Genomic DNA, 18,456 nt, shown 5'->3' with positions numbered 1-18,456 from the left:
CTCTCTCTCCTATCCCCCTCTCCCTCTGTTTTATCTTCCTCCCTCTCTCTCTCTCTCGCTATCCCTCTCTCTCCCTCTCCCTATCGCTCTCTCTCTCTCCCTATCCCCCTCTCTCCCTCTCCCTATCGCTCTCTCCTCCTCTCTCTCCCTATCCCTCTCTCTCTCCCTATCCCTCTCTCTCTCCTCCTCTCTCCCTCTTTTTCTCTTCCTCTCTCTCTCCCTATCCCCCTCTCTCTCCTCCTCTCTCCCTATCCCTCTCTCTCTTCCTATCCCTATCCCTCTCTCTCTTCCTATCCCTCTCTCTCTTCCTATCCCTCTCTCTCTTCCTATCCCTCTCTCTCTTCCTATCCCTCTCTCTCTTCCTATCCCTCTCTCTCTCCTCCTCTCTCCTCTCCTCCTCTCTCCCTATCCCCCTCTCTCTCTTTTTCTCTTCCTCTCTCTCTCCCTATCCCCTCTCTCTCTTTTTCTCTTCCCTCTCTCTCTCTCTCTCTCCCTCTCTCTCTCCCTCTCTCCTCCTCTCTCCCTCTCTCTCTCCTCCTCTCTCCCTATCCCCCTCTCTTTCCCTATCCCTATCCCTCTCTCTCTCCTATTTTTCTCTTCCTCTCTCTCTCTCTATCCCTCTCTCTCTCTCCTCCTCTCTCCCTATCCCTATCCCCCTCTCTCTCTCCCTATCCCCCTCTCTCTCTCCCTATCCCCCTCTCTCTCTCCTCCTCTCTCCCTCTCTCTCTCCTCCTCTCTCCCCTCTCTCTTTCCCTATCCCTATCCCTCTCTCTCTCCCCCTATCCCTATCCCTCTCTCTCTCCCTATTTTTCTCTTCCTCTCTCTCTCTCTCTCTCCCTCTCTCTCTCTCCTCCTCTCTCTCTCTCCCTATCCCCCTCTCTCTCTCTCCCTATCCCCCTCTCTCTCTCTCCCTCCCTATCCCCTCTCTCTCTCTCCCTATCCCCCTCTCTCCTCCTCTCTCCCTCTCGCTCTCTCTCTCTGTCCTTCTTACTCACCCGTCACACGTACTCCATCACTTAAACAGCCACATGAATGGATACAATCACGCAAGTCCACACACACACACACACAGACACACACACTCACAGACTGCTCCTGTTTGGCTGTGTAACAGCTGCAGATGTTTGGTGGTGGTGGTGGACTGGTAGTGAAGTGAGTCCTGGGGCTGTCCCAGAATGCCCTGCTCTGGAATCTGAACCCTGGCTGAGAGCCCTATTAATAACCCTCCACATGATATCTGGGCCAGGGAGACACACACACACAAATGTAGACACGTACAGGCACACACACGCTCGTACGCCGGCATGCACATAGACCCAGACACACAGAAAAACACACACACACATGAAACAACTACTGTACTCTGGCATGCATGCTCACACACACATATGCGCTGTACACACACTCACATCTATCCCGACACCTGCTCTACAAGTAGTGCAAACAAGCACACACACACACACCAACTGACACACACACCTACTGACACATACGCACACACACATGCATGCATGCTCTTACTGAACAGACACACACGCCAACACTGTACATACTCACACACACTATCTCAAATGTCACACACACACATCCAGTCCGGATCTTGTTTGAGAGTTTCTGTCTGGCTGCCAGTGTAAGCTGACAGTGCCCAGACCACTCACCTCTCTTGGCAAATACCTCTGTTGGCTGTGTGTGTGTGTGTGTGTGTGTGTGTGTGTGTGTAGTATAAATATACACTTAGTGCTGCTTTGTACCCAAACTTCTCTAACACTTCAAAACACTAATCCTTCCACTAACCTTATCTGCCTAGCTGTTGTGTGTAGTAAAACACTAATCCTTCCACTAACCTTATCTGCCTAGCTGTTGTGTGTAGTAAAACACTAATCCTTATCTACCTAGTTGTTGTGTGTAGTAAAACATTAACCTTATCTACCTAGCTGTTGTGTGTAGAAAAGCACTAACCTTATCTACCTAGCTGTTGTGTGTAGTAAAACACTAATCCTTCCACTAACCTTATCTACCTAGTTGTTGTGTGTAGTAAAACACTAATCCTTCCACTAACCTTATCTACCTAGCTGTTGTGTGTAGTAATACACTAATCCTTCCACTAACCTTATCTACCTAGCTGTTGTGTGTAGTAAAACACTAATCCTTCCACTAACCTTATCTACCTAGTTGTTGTGTGTAGTAAAACACTAATCCTTCCACTAACCTTATCTACCTAGCTGTTGTGTGTAGTAAAAAACGAATCCTTCCACTAACCTTATCTACCTAGTTGTTGTGTGTAGTAAAACACTAATCCTTCCACTAACCTTATCTACCTAGCTGTTGTGTGTAGTAAAACACTAACCTTATCTACCTAGCTGTTGTGTGTAGTAAAACACTAACCTTATCTACCTAGCTGTTGTGTAGTAAAACACTAACCTTATCTACCTAGCTGTTGTGTGTAGTAAAACACTAATCCTTTCACTAACCTTATCTACCTAGCTGTTGTGTGTAGTAAAACACTAATCCTTCCACTAACCTTATCTACCTAGCTGTTGTGTGTAGTAAAACACTAATCCTTCCACTAACCTTATCTACCTAGCTGTTGTGTGTAGTAAAACACTAACCTTATCTACCTAGCTGTTGTTTAGTAAAACACTAACCTTATCTACCTAGCTGTTGTGTGTAGTAAAACACTAATCCTTTCACTAACCTTATCTACCTAGCTGTTGTGTGTAGTAAAACACTAATCCTTCCACTAACCTTATCTACCTAGCTGTTGTGTGTAGTAAAACACTAATCCTTCCACTAACCTTATCTACCTAGCTGTTGTGTGTAGTAAAACACTAATCCTTCCACTAACCTTATCTACCTAGCTGTTGTGTGTAGTAAAACACTAATCCTTCCACTAACCTTATCTACCTAGTTGTTGTGTGTAGAAAAGCACTAACCTTATCTACCTAGCTGTTGTGTGTAGTAAAACACTAATCCTTCCACTAACCTTATCTACCTAGCTGTTGTGTGTAGTAAAACACTAATCCTTCCACTAACCTTATCTACCTAGCTGTTGTGTGTAGTAAAACACTAATCCTTCCACTAACCTTATCTACCTAGCTGTTGTGTGTAGTAAAACACTAATCCTTCCACTAACCTTATCTACCTAGCTGTTGTGTGTAGTAAAACACTAATCCTTCCACTAACCTTATCTACCTAGCTGTTGTGTGTAGTAAAACACTAATCCTTCCACTAACCTTATCTACCTAGCTGTTGTGTGTAGTAAAACACTAATCCTTCCACTAACCTTATTTACCTAGCTGTTGTGTGTAGTAAAACACTAATCCTTTCACTAACCTTATCTACCTAGCTGTTGTGTGTAGTAAAACACTAATCCTTCCACTAACCTTATCTACCTAGTTGTTGTGTGTAGAAAAGCACTAACCTTATCTACCTAGCTGTTGTGTGTAGTAAAACACTAATCCTTCCACTAACCTTATCTACCTAGCTGTTGTGTGTAGTAAAACACTAATCCTTCCACTAACCTTATCTACCTAGTTGTTGTGTGTAGAAAATGCACTAACCTTATCTACCTAGCTGTTGTGTGTAGTAAAACACTAATCCTTCCACTAACCTTATCTACCTAGTTGTTGTGTGTAGAAAAGCACTAACCTTATCTACCTAGCTGTTGTGTGTAGTAAAACACTAATCCTTCCACTAACCTTATCTACCTAGCTGTTGTGTGTAGTAAAACACTAATCCTTCCACTAACCTTATCTAGCTAGCTGTTGTGTGTAGTAAAACACTAATCCTTCCACTAACCTTATCTACCTAGCTGTTGTGTGTAGTAAAACACTAATCCTTCCACTAAACGTATCTACCTAGCTGTTGTGTGTAGTAAAACACTAATCCTTCCACTAACCTTATCTACCTAGCTGTTGTGTGTAGTAAAACACTAATCCTTCCACTAACCTTATCTACCTAGTTGTTGTGTGTAGAAAAGCACTAACCTTATCTACCTAGCTGTTGTGTGTAGTAAAACACTAATCCTTCCACTAACCTTATCTACCTAGTTGTTGTGTTAGAAAAGCACTAACCTTATCTACCTAGCTGTTGTGTGTAGTAAAACACTAATCCTTCCACTAACCTTATCTACCTAGTTGTTGTGTGTAGAAAAGCACTAACCTTATCTACCTAGCTGTTGTGTGTAGTAAAACACTAATCCTTCCACTAACCTTATCTACCTAGTTGTTGTGTGTAGAAAAGCACTAACCTTATCTACCTAGTTGTTGTGTGTAGTAAAACACTAATCCTTCCACTAACCTTATCTACCTAGCTGTTGTGTGTAGAAAAGCGCTAACCTTATCTACCTAGCTGTTGTGTGTAGTAAAACACTAATCCTTCCACTAACCTTATCTACCTAGCTGTTGTGTGTAGTAAAACACTAACCTTCCATCTACCTAGCTGTTGTGTGTAGTAAAACACTAATCCTTCCACTAACCTTATTTACCTAGCTGTTGTGTGTAGTAAAACACTAATCCTTCCACTAACCTTATCTACCTAGTTGTTGTGTGTAGAAAAGCACTAACCTTATCTACCTAGCTGTTGTGTGTAGTAAAACACTAATCCTTCCACTAACCTTATCTACCTAGTTGTTGTGTGTAGAAAAGCACTAACCTTATCTACCTAGCTGTTGTGTGTAGTAAAACACTAATCCTTCCACTAACCTTATCTACCTAGTTGTTGTGTGTAGAAAAGCGCTAACCTTATCTACCTAGCTGTTGTGTGTAGTAAAACACTAATCCTTCCACTAATCTTATCTACCTAGCTGTTGTGTGTAGTAAAACACTAACCCTTCCACTAACCTTATCTACCTAGTTGTTGTGTGTAGTAAAACACTAACCTTATCTACCTAGCTGTTGTGTGTAGTAAAACACTAATCCTTCCACTAACCTTATCTACCTAGCTGTTGTGTGTAGTAAAACACTAACCTTATCTACCTAGCTGTTGTGTGTAGTAAAACACTAACCTTATCTACCTAGCTGTTGTGTGTAGAAAAGCACTAACCTTATCTACCTAGCTGTTGTGTGTAGTAAAACACTAATCCTTCCACTAACCTTATCTACCTAGTTGTTGTGTGTAGAAAAGCACCAACCTTATCTACCTAGCTGTTGTGTGTAGTAAAACACTAATCCTTCCACTAACCTTATCTACCTAGTTGTTGTGTGTAAAAAGCACTAACCTTATCTAACCTAGCTGTTGTGTGTAGTAAAACACTAATCCTTCCACTAACCTTATCTACCTAGCTGTTGTGTGTAGAAAAGCTAATCCTTTCACTAACCTTATCTACCTAGCTGTTGTGTGTAGTAAAACACTAATCCTTCCACTAACCTTATCTACCTAGCTGTTGTGTGTAGTAAAACACTAATCCTTTCACTAACCTTATCTACCTAGCTGTTGTGTGTAGTAAAACACTAACCTTATCTACCTAGCTGTTGTGTGTAGAAAAGCACTAACCTTATCTACCTAGCTGTTGTGTGTAGTAAAACACTAATCCTTCCACTAACCTTATCTACCTAGCTGTTGTGTGTAGAAAAGCACTAACCTTATCTACCTAGCTGTTGTGTGTAGTAAAACACTAATCCTTCCACTAACCTTATCTACCTAGCTGTTGTGTGTAGTAAAACACTAATCCTTTCACTAACCTTATCTACCTAGCTGTTGTGTGTAGTAAAACACTAATCCTTTCACTAACCTTATCTACCTAGCTGTTGTGTGTAGTAAAACACTAATCCTTCCACTAACCTTATTTACCTAGCTGTTGTGTGTAGTAAAACACTAATCCTTTCACTAACCTTATCTACCTAGCTGTTGTGTGTAGTAAAACACTAACCTTATCTACCTAGCTGTTGTGTGTAGTAAAACACTAATCCTTTCACTAACCTTATCTACCTAGCTGTTGTGTGTAGTAAAACACTAATCCTTTCACTAACCTTATCTACCTAGCTGTTGTGTGTAAAACACTAATCCTTCCAAAACCTTATCTACCTAGCTTTCACTAACCTTATCTACCTAGCTGTTGTGTGTAGTAAAACACTAATCCTTTCACTAACCTTATCTACCTAGCTGTTGTGTGTAGTAAAACAACTAATCCTTTCACTAACCTTATCTACCTAGCTGTTGTGTGTAGTAAAACACTAATCCTTCCACTAACCTTATCTACCTAGCTGTTGTGTGTAGTAAAACACTAACCTTATCTACCTAGCTGTTGTGTGTAGTAAAACACTAATCCTTTCACTAACCTTATCTACCTAGCTGTTGTGTGTAGTAAAACACTAATCCTTTCACCAACCTTATCTACCTAGCTGTTGTGTGTAGTAAAGCACTAACCTTATCTACCTAGCTGTTGTGTGTAGTAAAACACTAATCCTTCCACTAACCTTATCTACCTAGCTGTTGTGTGTAGTAAAGCACTAACCTTATCTACCTAGCTGTTGTGTGTAGTAAAACACTAATCCTTTCACTAACCTTATCTACCTAGCTGTTGTGTGTAGTAAAACACTAATCCTTCCACTAACCTTATCTACCTAGTTGTTGTGTGTAGAAAAGCACTAACCTTATCTACCTAGCTGTTGTGTGTAGTAAAACACTAATCCTTCCACTAACCTTATCTACCTAGCTGTTGTGTGTAGTAAAGCACTAACCTTATCTACCTAGCTGTTGTGTGTAGTAAAACACTAATCCTTTCACTAACCTTATCTACCTAGCTGTTGTGTGTAGTAAAACACTAATCCTTCCACTAACCTTATCTACCTAGTTGTTGTGTGTAGAAAAGCACTAACCTTATCTACCTAGCTGTTGTGTGTAGTAAAACACTAATCCTTCCACTAACCTTATCTACCTAGTTGTTGTGTGTAGAAAAGCGCTAACCTTATCTACCTAGCTGTTGTGTGTAGTAAAACACTAATCCTTCCACTAATCTTATCTACCTAGCTGTTGTGTGTAGTAAAACACTAACCCTTCCACTAACCTTATCTACCTAGTTGTTGTGTGTAGTAAAACACTAACCTTATCTACCTAGCTGTTGTGTGTAGTAAAACACTAATCCTTCCACTAACCTTATCTACCTAGCTGTTGTGTGTAGTAAAACACTAACCTTATCTACCTAGCTGTTGTGTGTAGTAAAACACTAACCTTATCTACCTAGCTGTTGTGTGTAGAAAAGCACTAACCTTATCTACCTAGCTGTTGTGTGTAGTAAAACACTAATCCTTCCACTAACCTTATCTACCTAGTTGTTGTGTGTAGAAAAGCACCAACCTTATCTACCTAGCTGTTGTGTGTAGTAAAACACTAATCCTTCCACTAACCTTATCTACCTAGTTGTTGTGTGTAGAAAAGCACTAACCTTATCTACCTAGCTGTTGTGTGTAGTAAAACACTAATCCTTCCACTAACCTTATCTACCTAGCTGTTGTGTGTAGAAAAGCACTAACCTTATCTACCTAGCTGTTGTGTGTAGTAAAACACTAATCCTTCCACTAACCTTATCTACCTAGCTGTTGTGTGTAGTAAAACACTAATCCTTTCACTAACCTTATCTACCTAGCTGTTGTGTGTAGTAAAACACTAACCTTATCTACCTAGCTGTTGTGTGTAGTAAAACACTAACCTTATCTACCTAGCTGTTGTGTGTAGTAAAACACTAATCCTTTCACTAACCTTATCTACCTAGCTGTTGTGTGTAGTAAAACACTAATCCTTTCACTAACCTTATCTACCTAGCTGTTGTGTGTAGTAAAACACTAATCCTTTCACTAACCTTATCTACCTAGCTGTTGTGTGTAGTAAAACACTAATCCTTTCACTAACCTTATCTACCTAGCTGTTGTGTGTAGTAAAACACTAATCCTTCCACTAACCTTATTTACCTAGCTGTTGTGTGTAGTAAAACACTAATCCTTTCACTAACCTTATCTACCTAGCTGTTGTGTGTAGTAAAACACTAACCTTATCTACCTAGCTGTTGTGTGTAGTAAAACACTAATCCTTTCACTAACCTTATCTACCTAGCTGTTGTGTGTAGTAAAACACTAATCCTTTCACTAACCTTATCTACCTAGCTGTTGAGTGTAGTAAAACACTAATCCTTTCACTAACCTTATCTACCTAGCTGTTGTGTGTAGTAAAACACTAATCCTTTCACTAACCTTATCTACCTAGCTGTTGTGTGTAGTAAAACACTAATCCTTCCACTAACCTTATCTACCTAGCTGTTGTGTGTAGTAAAACACTAACCTTATCTACCTAGCTGTTGTGTGTAGTAAAACACTAATCCTTTCACTAACCTTATCTACCTAGCTGTTGTGTGTAGTAAAACACTAATCCTTTCACCAACCTTATCTACCTAGCTGTTGTGTGTAGTAAAGCACTAACCTTATCTACCTAGCTGTTGTGTGTAGTAAAACACTAATCCTTCCACTAACCTTATCTACCTAGCTGTTGTGTGTAGTAAAGCACTAACCTTATCTACCTAGCTGTTGTGTGTAGTAAAACACTAATCCTTTCACTAACCTTATCTACCTAGCTGTTGTGTGTAGTAAAACACTAATCCTTCCACTAACCTTATCTACCTAGTTGTTGTGTGTAGAAAAGCACTAACCTTATCTACCTAGCTGTTGTGTGTAGTAAAACACTAATCCTTCCACTAACCTTATCTACCTAGCTGTTGTGTGTAGTAAAACACTAATCCTTCCACTAACCTTATCTACCTAGCTGTTGTGTGTAGAAAAGCACTATTTTGACTGTATATAGTTATAGTTTGGTTGTCGAATCACCTTTGATTAACATCAAACCTCCCTTTTCTCAGGTGTACGTGCAACCCCACTTTGACTACGATCCAGCAAATGACCATCTGATCCCCTGCCGAGAGGCGGGGATTGGCTTCAAGAGGGGGGACCTCCTTCAGATCGTCAACAGGGAGGACCCCAACTGGTGGCAGGTGATGATGGTGGTGGTCCTCAATAACAACAATACATCTTTTTTTGTACTGGTTTAATATTGGTTTGTAACTTCTACTGGTTTCTAAGGGGCTCTGCTGGTTTTATATTGGTTTGTAACTTCTACTGGTTTTATATTGGTTTTTAACTTCTACAGATTTCTACTGGTTTTATATTGGTTTGTAACTTCTACAGGTTTCTACTTGTTTTATATTGGTTTGTAACTTCTACAGGTTTCTACTGGTTTTATATTGGTTTGTAACTTCTACAGGTTTCTACTGGTTTTATATTGGTTTGTAACTTCTACAGATTTCTACTGGTTTTATATTGGTTTGTAACTTCTACAGGTTTCTACTGGTTTTATAATGGTTTGTAAATTCTACAGATTTCTACTGGTTTTATATTGGTTTGTAACTTCTACTGGTTTAATATTTGTTCGTAACTTCTACTGTTTTCTATGGTCTCTGCTGGTTTTATATTGGTTTGTAACGTCTACTGGTTTTATATTGGTTTGTAACTTCTACTGGTTTTATATTGGTTTGTAACTTCTACTGATTTCTACTGGTTATATATTGGTTTGTAACTTCTACTGGTTTTATATTGGTTTGTATCTTCTACTGATTTCTACTGGTTATATATTGGTTTGTAACTTCTACTGGTTTTATATTGGTTTGTATCTTCTACTGATTTCTACTGGTTTTATATTGTGTAACTTCTATTGGTTTGTAACTTCTACTGGTTTTCTACTGGTTGTTTACTGGTTGGGTAATACAGTTTTTTTTACATCTGGTGTGCTCTCCTGTGATAGGCATGTCATGTGGTTGGTGGAGCCACTGGACTGATCCCCAGTCAGTTCCTGGAGGAGAAGAGGAAAGCCTTCGTCCCAAGAGATTTTGATGGCTCAGGTACGGCTTGACATTGCCTCCTAGCTCCATTTTCAGCTAGATGAGCTATACTGAGCTGACTGGCAACTTTGAGTGGACCTTTTACATAATGAAGCCAGTGACTGCTTGGATTTGAATCAGTGGAGAGCACTTACTTTGAATTGTTTAGTTGGTCTGCCACTGTGAGGCGGCCTTGCCTGCCAGGCTGAGGGCAATGAGGTCATGAGATAATTACTCAGTAGCGCTCCATAGAATGGGTTATGGTGCCCCCTTCTGGCCTTCGGCTGCAGAAGACAGACAGGGAAGACACTTGCGCCTGTATTTATATGTGAATATGTGTGTGTGTATGCAACAGGGATCCTGTGTGGTACGATAACTGGAAAGAAGAAGAAAAAGATGATGTACTTAACAGCCAGGAATGCAGGTGAGCATTCATATTCGTCTCTCATTGGCTGATTCTGTCATGGCTCATTCTTCTAATTGGTTTTGTGCTGGGGCTTCCTGACTGTGTAGTTCCCCCATTTACTAATCAGCATTTTACATCCCCATTCCCTTCTTTTATTGACTGACAACACTACATTCTCCTCTGTGATTGGCTTACTCTTGTGTGTCCCTCTCTGTGATTGGCTGAGAGCAGAGTTTGACAGGCACGAGCTGCAAATCTATGAGGAGGTGGCCAAGATGCCCCCATTCCAGAGGAAGACTCTAGTTCTGATTGGAGCCCAGGGGGTGGGCCGACGCAGCCTCAAGAACCGACTGGTGGTCCTTAACCCAACATGCTTCGGAACCACCATTCCCTGTGAGTCTAGAACCAATACCGTTCTAATTCTATTTTAGAACCCTCATCCAGAATCTAATGGACCACTGTCTGAACAGACAGAACCCCTTTCGTTTCATTTGGCTGCTTTAAGTCAGCTTGTCTCTTGATCTTCCCCTTTGCTCCACTGTTCTTCTTATATTCCTGTTCATTCTTTCTCCATCTCTCTCCCACATCCCTTTCTCTTCTCTCTAACCCCTTTTCTCTTGTCTCTCCTCCCGCTCCTCCCTCAGTCACCTCCCGACGTCCCCGTGACGATGAGCTGGACGGTAAGTCGTACCGGTTTGTGACGCGGACGGAGATGGAGGCGGACGTGAAGGCGGGCGGCTACCTAGAGCACGGCGAGTACGACGGGAACCTCTACGGAACCAAGATGGACTCCATCCACGAGGTGGTGGACACGGGGCGCACCTGCATCCTGGACGTCAACCCACAGGTCACAATCAAATCATATAAAACTATTTCAAGTGCATTTAAAAAGCACAACAAAAAAAGAACAGGGTAGAATCCCAGTATGAGATACTCTACATGGTCTGTCTGTGTTTGTCATCTCTAGCTGGTTCACTGACCCTCTCTCTGTCTGGACAGTAGGCTCTGAAGGTACTAAAGACGGCAGAGTTCATGCCGTATGTGGTGTTCATCGCAGCACCAGAGTTTGAGACGCTCAAGGCCATGCACAAAGCTACGGTGGACGCTGGAATCACCACCAAACAACTCACGGTCAGGACCTTTTCCTGGGCATAGACACTGAGCCGCTTAATCCCGGTGTATTTTCACGTTGCTTTCTGGTATCCTTCCATTGTTATGTGATTTTAGGGCGTTCTGTAGTTTTTTATGGAACATTCTATCGCTAGAACACACAACACTCACATAGTGTACTGTGCTTGTTAGTCACTGCTTCTCAGGAAAATGCACAAACCGAGAGACACACACACACTCACCCTCTGTCTCTGTCCCTGTCAGGATGTGGATTTGAGGAAGACTGTTGATGAGAGTGCTCGTATCCAGAGGACCTACAACCACTACTTTGACCTCGCCATCACCAACGACAACCTGGACCGCGCCTTCCAAACGCTACAGGCTGCCGTCGACAAACTCTGCTCCGAACCACAGTGGGTCCCCGTCAACTGGGTCTACTGAACCCCAACCGGACACTGACCGGTCAACTTGACCGTGTATGTGTTCGACCACAGAGACAGGGGAAAGGAAAGGAGGAAGGGTGTTCGTCAGGGACTTTGACGGGGAAAACCCAAACCAACCGCCTCGTCCCTCTCTCCCTTCCTCCTGCAGACAATGCACATTTTTTCTACTCGAAACTCAAAGGCAAATAGTTCTTATTTATTTTAATATTTGTAACTTTTTACGAAATATCTTTCTATTCATACCAACGTGGAATTCAGAAACATGAAAAAAATTAAAAGGCCAAACATCACGGCCATATTTATTTGTTGTTGTTATGTTTTTTTTGGTTTTTGTAGTTGTTCCTCTGAGAACTATTGATGTTTGGTTTTTTTCTCAGAGGACTGAGAGTTTTTATTATTGTTATATCAACACAGTTCAAGAACGAAGTTCAAGAACGACACTATGGAATATTCCAGAACTATGAGCAGTGTTGCCAAGGAAACCTGTTTACAGCGCTCGTTATTGCCATGACAACTACCGTGTCTCAGTCCAAATCCTGTGAAGCCCACCCTTGTGATTGTCGTAGGACCTCCCACCCCACTCCAAAGAAAATCCCCTACAGTGCCCTGTAGTATGTACTGTAGTTGGCTACCCCTTGTTTGGTTTGTGTTTATCTCTTTAGAATTATGACTTAAGAAAAAATGGACTTATTGTCTGAATATCTAACCCTCATACATCCCACAAAGAGAATGAAGGGAAAAAGCTTTACACTTTACATTGTAGTATTGAATATCAGGATCAAAACACTGTGTCTGTTTCATTCATGTCTTTGAGTTGTCTGTACTTTTATTTTAGTACCGTAGGATTCACTGTCTTTCGTTGCTACGGTGATCTTTTTAGCTAAGTGACATTTTTGTCTTGCGTGATCCTTTGCTTTGAGTTGTTGTTTTGGAATATTGAACAAATACTACATCCTGTTTTGAAGCGTTCTGTCTGTGTTGTGTCGACAGCATGACCATCAGAATACCACTCACCATCTACCCTAATCTGTATGTAAGGTGCTTATTGTTGTTTTTTAATCTGTTGCTATCCCACGGTCCTCTCCTCCAGTATCACATCTCCAAAACCCTCCTGCACTGTAACCTAAATACTACATTCTGTTTCCTGTGGTCACTCTGAAAGATTTCCCAACTCGTGATCAATAACAGACATCTCTAATAGCAATACATTGTTACAATAAATGAACTGAAATTCATCTGGAAAGTTGTCCTTTTTTGTTTTGGGTAATGGTTGTTTAGTTTATATTTAATGCAGTAATATTTAAAGCCATTCAGAGACATTGGATGGTTCATAAATATACAGTATATTTTATTAAAAACACAGAATGCATAGTTTTGTGGCAGCATTGCAACTATGTAAAATTGTGAAATTGCAGAATGCACCATATTGATATTCTCCTGAAAAGCATGATAATCTAACAAATAGCAATATGCTATGACTTGATGTTTTACAGAGGTAATACATCTACATACATACACGTTCTGACTAAGCCATACCACTAGATCTAACAGTACCAGCAACTGGGATGAGTCCATAATCTCAAAACGAGTTATAGAATATCTTGTCTGTAGATAGTGAGTGGTATGTTCATAAACTGAATAAACATTTTGTTTATATACATTACCAGTCAAAGGTTTGTCTTTATTTGTACTATTTTTCTACATTGTAGACTAATAGTGAAGACATCAAACTATGAAATAACTAAAAAAAAGTGTTAAACAAATCAAAAAATACATTTTATATTTGTGATTCTTCAAAGTAGCCACCCTTTGCCTTGATGACAGCTTTGCACACTCTTTTGTCATTCTCTCAACCAGCTTCATGAGGTAGTCACCTGGAATGAATTTAAATTAACACGTGTGCCTTGTTAAAAGTTCATTTGTGGAATTTCTTTCCTTATTGCGTCTGAGCCAATCAGTTGTGTTGTGACAAGGTAGGGTTGGCATACAGAAGATACCCCTATTTGGTAAAAGACCAAGTCCATATTATGGCAAGAACATCTCAAATAAGCAAAGATAAATAACAGTCCATCATTACTTTAAGACATGAAGGAAGGTCAGTCAATCTGGAAAATGTCAAGAACTTTGAAAGTTTCTTCAAGTGCAGTGGCAAAAACCATCAAGTGCTATGATGAAACTGTCTCTCATGAGGACCGCCACAGGAAAGGAAGAGTCACCTCTACTGCAGAGGATACGTTCATTAGAGTTAACTGCACCTCAAATTGCAGCCCAAATAAATGCTTCACAGAGTTCAAGTAACAGACAAATCTCACCATCAACTGTTCTGAGGAGACTACATGAATCAGGCCTTCATAGTGAAATTGCTGCAAAGAAACCACTACTAAAGACCACAAAAAAGAAGAAGAGACTTGCTTGTGCCAAGAAACACGAGCAATGGACATTAGACTGGTGGAAATCTGTCCTTTGATATTTGACATTTTTGGTTCCAACCGCCATTTCATTTTGAGATGCAGAGTAGGTGAATGGATGATCTCCGCATGTGTGGTTCCCACCGTGAAGCATGGAGGAGGTGTGATGTTGCTTTGCTGGTGACACTGTCAGTGATTATTTAGAATTCAAAGCACACAACCAGCATGGCTACCACAGCATTCTGCAGCGATACACCATTCCATCTGGTTAGCGCTTATTGGGACTATAATTTTTTTTCCAACAGGACAATGACCCAACACTCCTCCAGGCTGTTTAAGGGCTATTTGAACAAGAAGGAGAATGATGGAGTGCTGCATCAGATGACCTGGCCTCCACAATCACTCAACCTCAACCCAATTGAGATGGTTTGGAATGAGTTGGACCGCAGAGTGAAAGAAAAGCAGCCAACAAGTGCTCAGAATATGTGGGAACTCCTTCAAGACTGTTGGAAAAGCATTCCAGGTGAAGCTGGTTGAGAGAATGCCAAGAGTGTGCAAAGCTGTCATCAAGGCAAAGGGTGACTACTCTGAATAATTAATTTAACAATTTTTTGGTTACTACATGATTCTATACGTGTTATATAATTGTTTTGATGTCTTCACTATTATACAATGTAGAAAATATACAAATAAAGAAAAACCCTTGAATGAGTAGGTGTGTCAACATTTGACTGGTACTGTAGGTTACATATAGCTTAAAATGGCATTTAAGCAACATTATATATTAAAATAAGCATATACTGTACATTTCTCTTTTGAAATAACAAAATCTTCTGTATACACGTTTTATCTGTATGAGCATGCAGAAAGAATGTAAAGGTTTCGTGAAATACTAGGGTGTCAGAGCAACATTTTAGTGTATTGAGATTGAGGCGTTTCTTTCCAAACACAGTAAGGTGAAGTCTGCTTGTCCAGCTTTTGAAAAGTGTTTCTTTGAACACAAGTCTTACTTCATATTCTGGAGTGGATTGTTTTACAGCTTTTCAATTCAAACAGTTACATTGAGAATTAGTTTGTAAAAAAAAAAATGTTAGTGCCACCAAAAATACAGAATTCATTGAGTGCATATTTGGAAAAGTGAAACACTGGAGGTTCACACAAAATGTAATATTTGAAACGTACTGATCCATGCACACACATCCTACCCCTTCCCAGTGTACAGAGATGTAAGTCCTTGCACAGCGATGCACATGACCAATGGAAACACTCCTGGCTTTTTTCCAGTCTCTGCCCACAGCCTGTCAGTCTCTCTCCGCAGCATCACATTGGAGGAGAGGAGGAGCTGCTCTGCCCAATGGAATGCCCCCTCTTCCTGCAAGGGGAGGGGCAGTGACTCAAAGGGGAGGGGCTGACCATTGACCTTTAGCTGTGGGACAGACAACAAGTAAGGTACAGAGCAAAGTCTATAGTATAATTCATGCTGACTATTGTCTGGGTATAACATAGTTATTAACTAATATTGGATCAGTCTACAGTATAATTCATCCTGATTACTGTCTGTATAACACAGTTATGAACTAATATTGGATCAGTCTACAGTATAATTCATCCTGACTACTGTCTGTATAACACAGTTATGAACTAATATTGGATCAGTCTACAGTATAATTCATCCTGACTACTGTCTGTATAACACAGTTATGAACTAATATTGGATCAGTCTACAGTATAATTCATCCTGACTACTGTCTGTATAACACAGTTATGAACTAATATTGGATCAGTCTACAGTATAATTCATCCTGACTACTGTCTGTATAACACAGTTATGAACTAATATTGGATCAGTCTACAGTATAATTCATCCTGACTACTGTCTGTATAACACAGTTATGAACTAATATTGGATCAGTCTACAGTATAATTCATCCTGACTACTGTCTGTATAACACAGTTATGAACTAATATTGGATCAGTCTACAGTATAATTCATCCTGACTACTGTCTGTATAACACAGTTATGAACTAATATTGGATCAGTCTACAGTATAATTCATCCTGACTACTGTCTGTATAACACAGTTATGAACTAATATTGGATCAGTCTACAGTATAATTCATCCTGACTACTGTCTGTATAACACAGTTATGAACTAATATTGGATCAGTCTACAGTATAATTCATCCTGACTACTGTCTGTATAACACAGTTATGAACTAATATTGGATCAGAGTATTCATATCAAAGTATTTTATTTGTGATGGAGTGGTTTAGTTGATATGAATCAGGAGTCGTGAATCGTAAAATCATATAAAGTGACTCGGGTATTTTATAGTGAATTGAATCAGACTGATCCGAGTGTTGAGGGTTTCAGTAGTGAATGGTGAGTCATGTATAGTGACGGGTGAATCATATAGTGAATTGAATCAGACTGACCAGAGTATTGAGGGCTTCCAGGACATCAGGGCTAGATTCTCCCAGCAGAGTCAGAGCAGCATCAGGCAACGCTACAAAAACACCAAACACAGGGGTTAGAGAATGCAACATACACACACACACATACACACATATATATATACAGTGGGGAGAACAAGTATTTGATACACTGCCGATTTTGCAGGTTTTCCTACTAACAAAGCATGTAGAGGTCTGTAATTTCTATCATAGGTACACTTCAACTGTGAGAGATGGAATCTAAAACAAAAATCCAGAAAATCACATTGTATGATTTTTAAGTAATTCATTTGCATTTTATTGCATGACATAAGTATTTGATCACCTACCAACCAGTAAGAATTCCGGCTCTCACAGACCTGTTAGTTTTTCTTTAAGAAGCCCTCCTGTTCTCCACTCATTACCTGTATTAACTGCACCTGTTTGAACTCGTTACCTGTATAAAAGACACCTGTCCACACACTCAATCAAACAGACTCCAACCTCTCCACAATGGCCAAGACCAGAGAGCTGTGTAAGGACATCAGGGATACAATTGTAGACCTGCACAAGGCTGGGATGGGCTACAGGACAATAGGCAAGCAGCTTGGTGAGAAGGCAACAACTGATGGCACAATTATTAGAAAATGGAAGAAGTTCAAGATGACGGTCAATCACCCTCGGTCTGAAGCTCCATGCAAGATCTTACCTCGTGGGGCATCAATGATCATGAGGAGGGCGAGGGATCAGCCCAGAACTACACGGCAGGACTTGGTCAATGACCTGAAGAGAGCTGGGACCACAGTCTCAAAGAAAACCATTAGTAACACACTACGCCGTCATGGATTAAAATCCTGCAGTGCACGCAAGGTCCCCCTGCTCAAGCCAGCGCATGTCCAGGCCCGTCTGAAGTTTGCCAGTGACCATCTGGATGATCCAGAGGAGGAATGGGAGAAAGTAATGTGGTCTGATGAGACAAAAATAGAGCTTTTTGGTCTAAACTCCACTCGCCGTGTTTGGAGGAAGAAGAAGGATGAGTACAACCCCAAGAACACCATCCCAACCGTGAAGCATGGAGGTGGAAACATCATTCTTTGGGGATGCTTTTCTGCAAAGGGGACAGGACGACTGCACCGTATTGAGGGGAGGATGGATGGGGCCATGTATCGCGAGATCTTGGCCAACAACCTCCTTCCCTCAGTAAGAGGATTGAAGATGGGTCGTGGCTGGGTCTTCCAGCATGACAATGACCCGAAACACACAGCCAGGGCAACTAAGGAGTGGCTCCGTAAGAAACATCTCAAGGTCCTGAAGTGGCCTAGCCAGTCTCCAGACCTGAACCCAATAGAAAATCTTTGGAGGGAGCTGAAAGTCCGTATTGCCCAGCGACAGCCCCGAAACCTGAAGGATCTGGAGAAGGTCTGTATGGAGGAGTGGGCCAAAATCCCTGCTGCAGTGTGTGCAAACCTGGTCAAGAACTACAGGAAATGTATGATCTCTGTAATTGCAAACAAAGGTTTCTATACCAAATATTAAGTTCTGCTTTTCTGATGTATCAAATAATTATGTCATGCAATAAAATGCAAATTAATTACTTAAAAATCATACAATGTGTTTTCTGGATTTTTGTTTTAGAGTCCGTCTCTCACAGTTGAACTGTACCTATGATAAAAACTACAGACCTCTACATGCTTTGTAAGTTGGAAAACCTGCAAAATTCTCAGTGTATCAAATACTTGTTCTCCCCACTGTATATAGATATATAAACACATACACACACACACTCTCACCCTCCA

General features: G+C 40.7%; 2 protein-coding genes across 5 annotated transcripts in view; one reads left to right on the top strand and one right to left on the bottom strand.

Annotated features, from left to right (window-relative positions):
• pals2b (protein associated with LIN7 2, MAGUK p55 family member b) overlaps window positions 1–13,053 on the top strand; it is an 87,598-nt gene extending 74,545 nt beyond the window's left edge. For all 4 annotated transcript variants that reach the window (XM_065017928.1, XM_065017929.1, XM_065017927.1 and 1 more), the window contains 7 exons: window positions 8,846–8,977; window positions 9,784–9,880; window positions 10,215–10,283; window positions 10,497–10,658; window positions 10,910–11,112; window positions 11,268–11,396; window positions 11,640–13,053. In XM_065017928.1, coding sequence (XP_064874000.1) covers window positions 8,846–8,977; window positions 9,784–9,880; window positions 10,215–10,283; window positions 10,497–10,658; window positions 10,910–11,112; window positions 11,268–11,396; window positions 11,640–11,816 — 969 coding nt within the window. In that variant the 3' untranslated portion in view covers window positions 11,817–13,053. The remainder of the gene's footprint in view (window positions 1–8,845; window positions 8,978–9,783; window positions 9,881–10,214; window positions 10,284–10,496; window positions 10,659–10,909; window positions 11,113–11,267; window positions 11,397–11,639) is intronic.
• Window positions 13,054–13,142: 89 nt separating this feature from the next.
• Window positions 13,143–18,456, bottom strand: part of LOC115128662 (gasdermin-E-like) — a 21,472-nt gene continuing 16,158 nt past the window's right edge. Inside the window, exons 8-10 of the mRNA XM_065017931.1 lie at window positions 18,451–18,456; window positions 16,664–16,734; window positions 13,143–15,652 (exon numbers count right to left, since the gene is read on the bottom strand). The exon at window positions 18,451–18,456 is cut by the window's right edge and continues 184 nt beyond it. Coding sequence (XP_064874003.1) covers window positions 15,428–15,652; window positions 16,664–16,734; window positions 18,451–18,456 — 302 coding nt within the window. The 3' untranslated portion in view covers window positions 13,143–15,427. The remainder of the gene's footprint in view (window positions 15,653–16,663; window positions 16,735–18,450) is intronic.

The sequence above is a fragment of the Oncorhynchus nerka genome, linkage group LG4 (genome assembly GCF_034236695.1).
Source record: "Oncorhynchus nerka isolate Pitt River linkage group LG4, Oner_Uvic_2.0, whole genome shotgun sequence".
NCBI classification, from domain to species: Eukaryota; Metazoa; Chordata; class Actinopteri; order Salmoniformes; family Salmonidae; genus Oncorhynchus; species Oncorhynchus nerka.
This window is presented reverse-complemented; position numbering and strand designations above follow the sequence as displayed.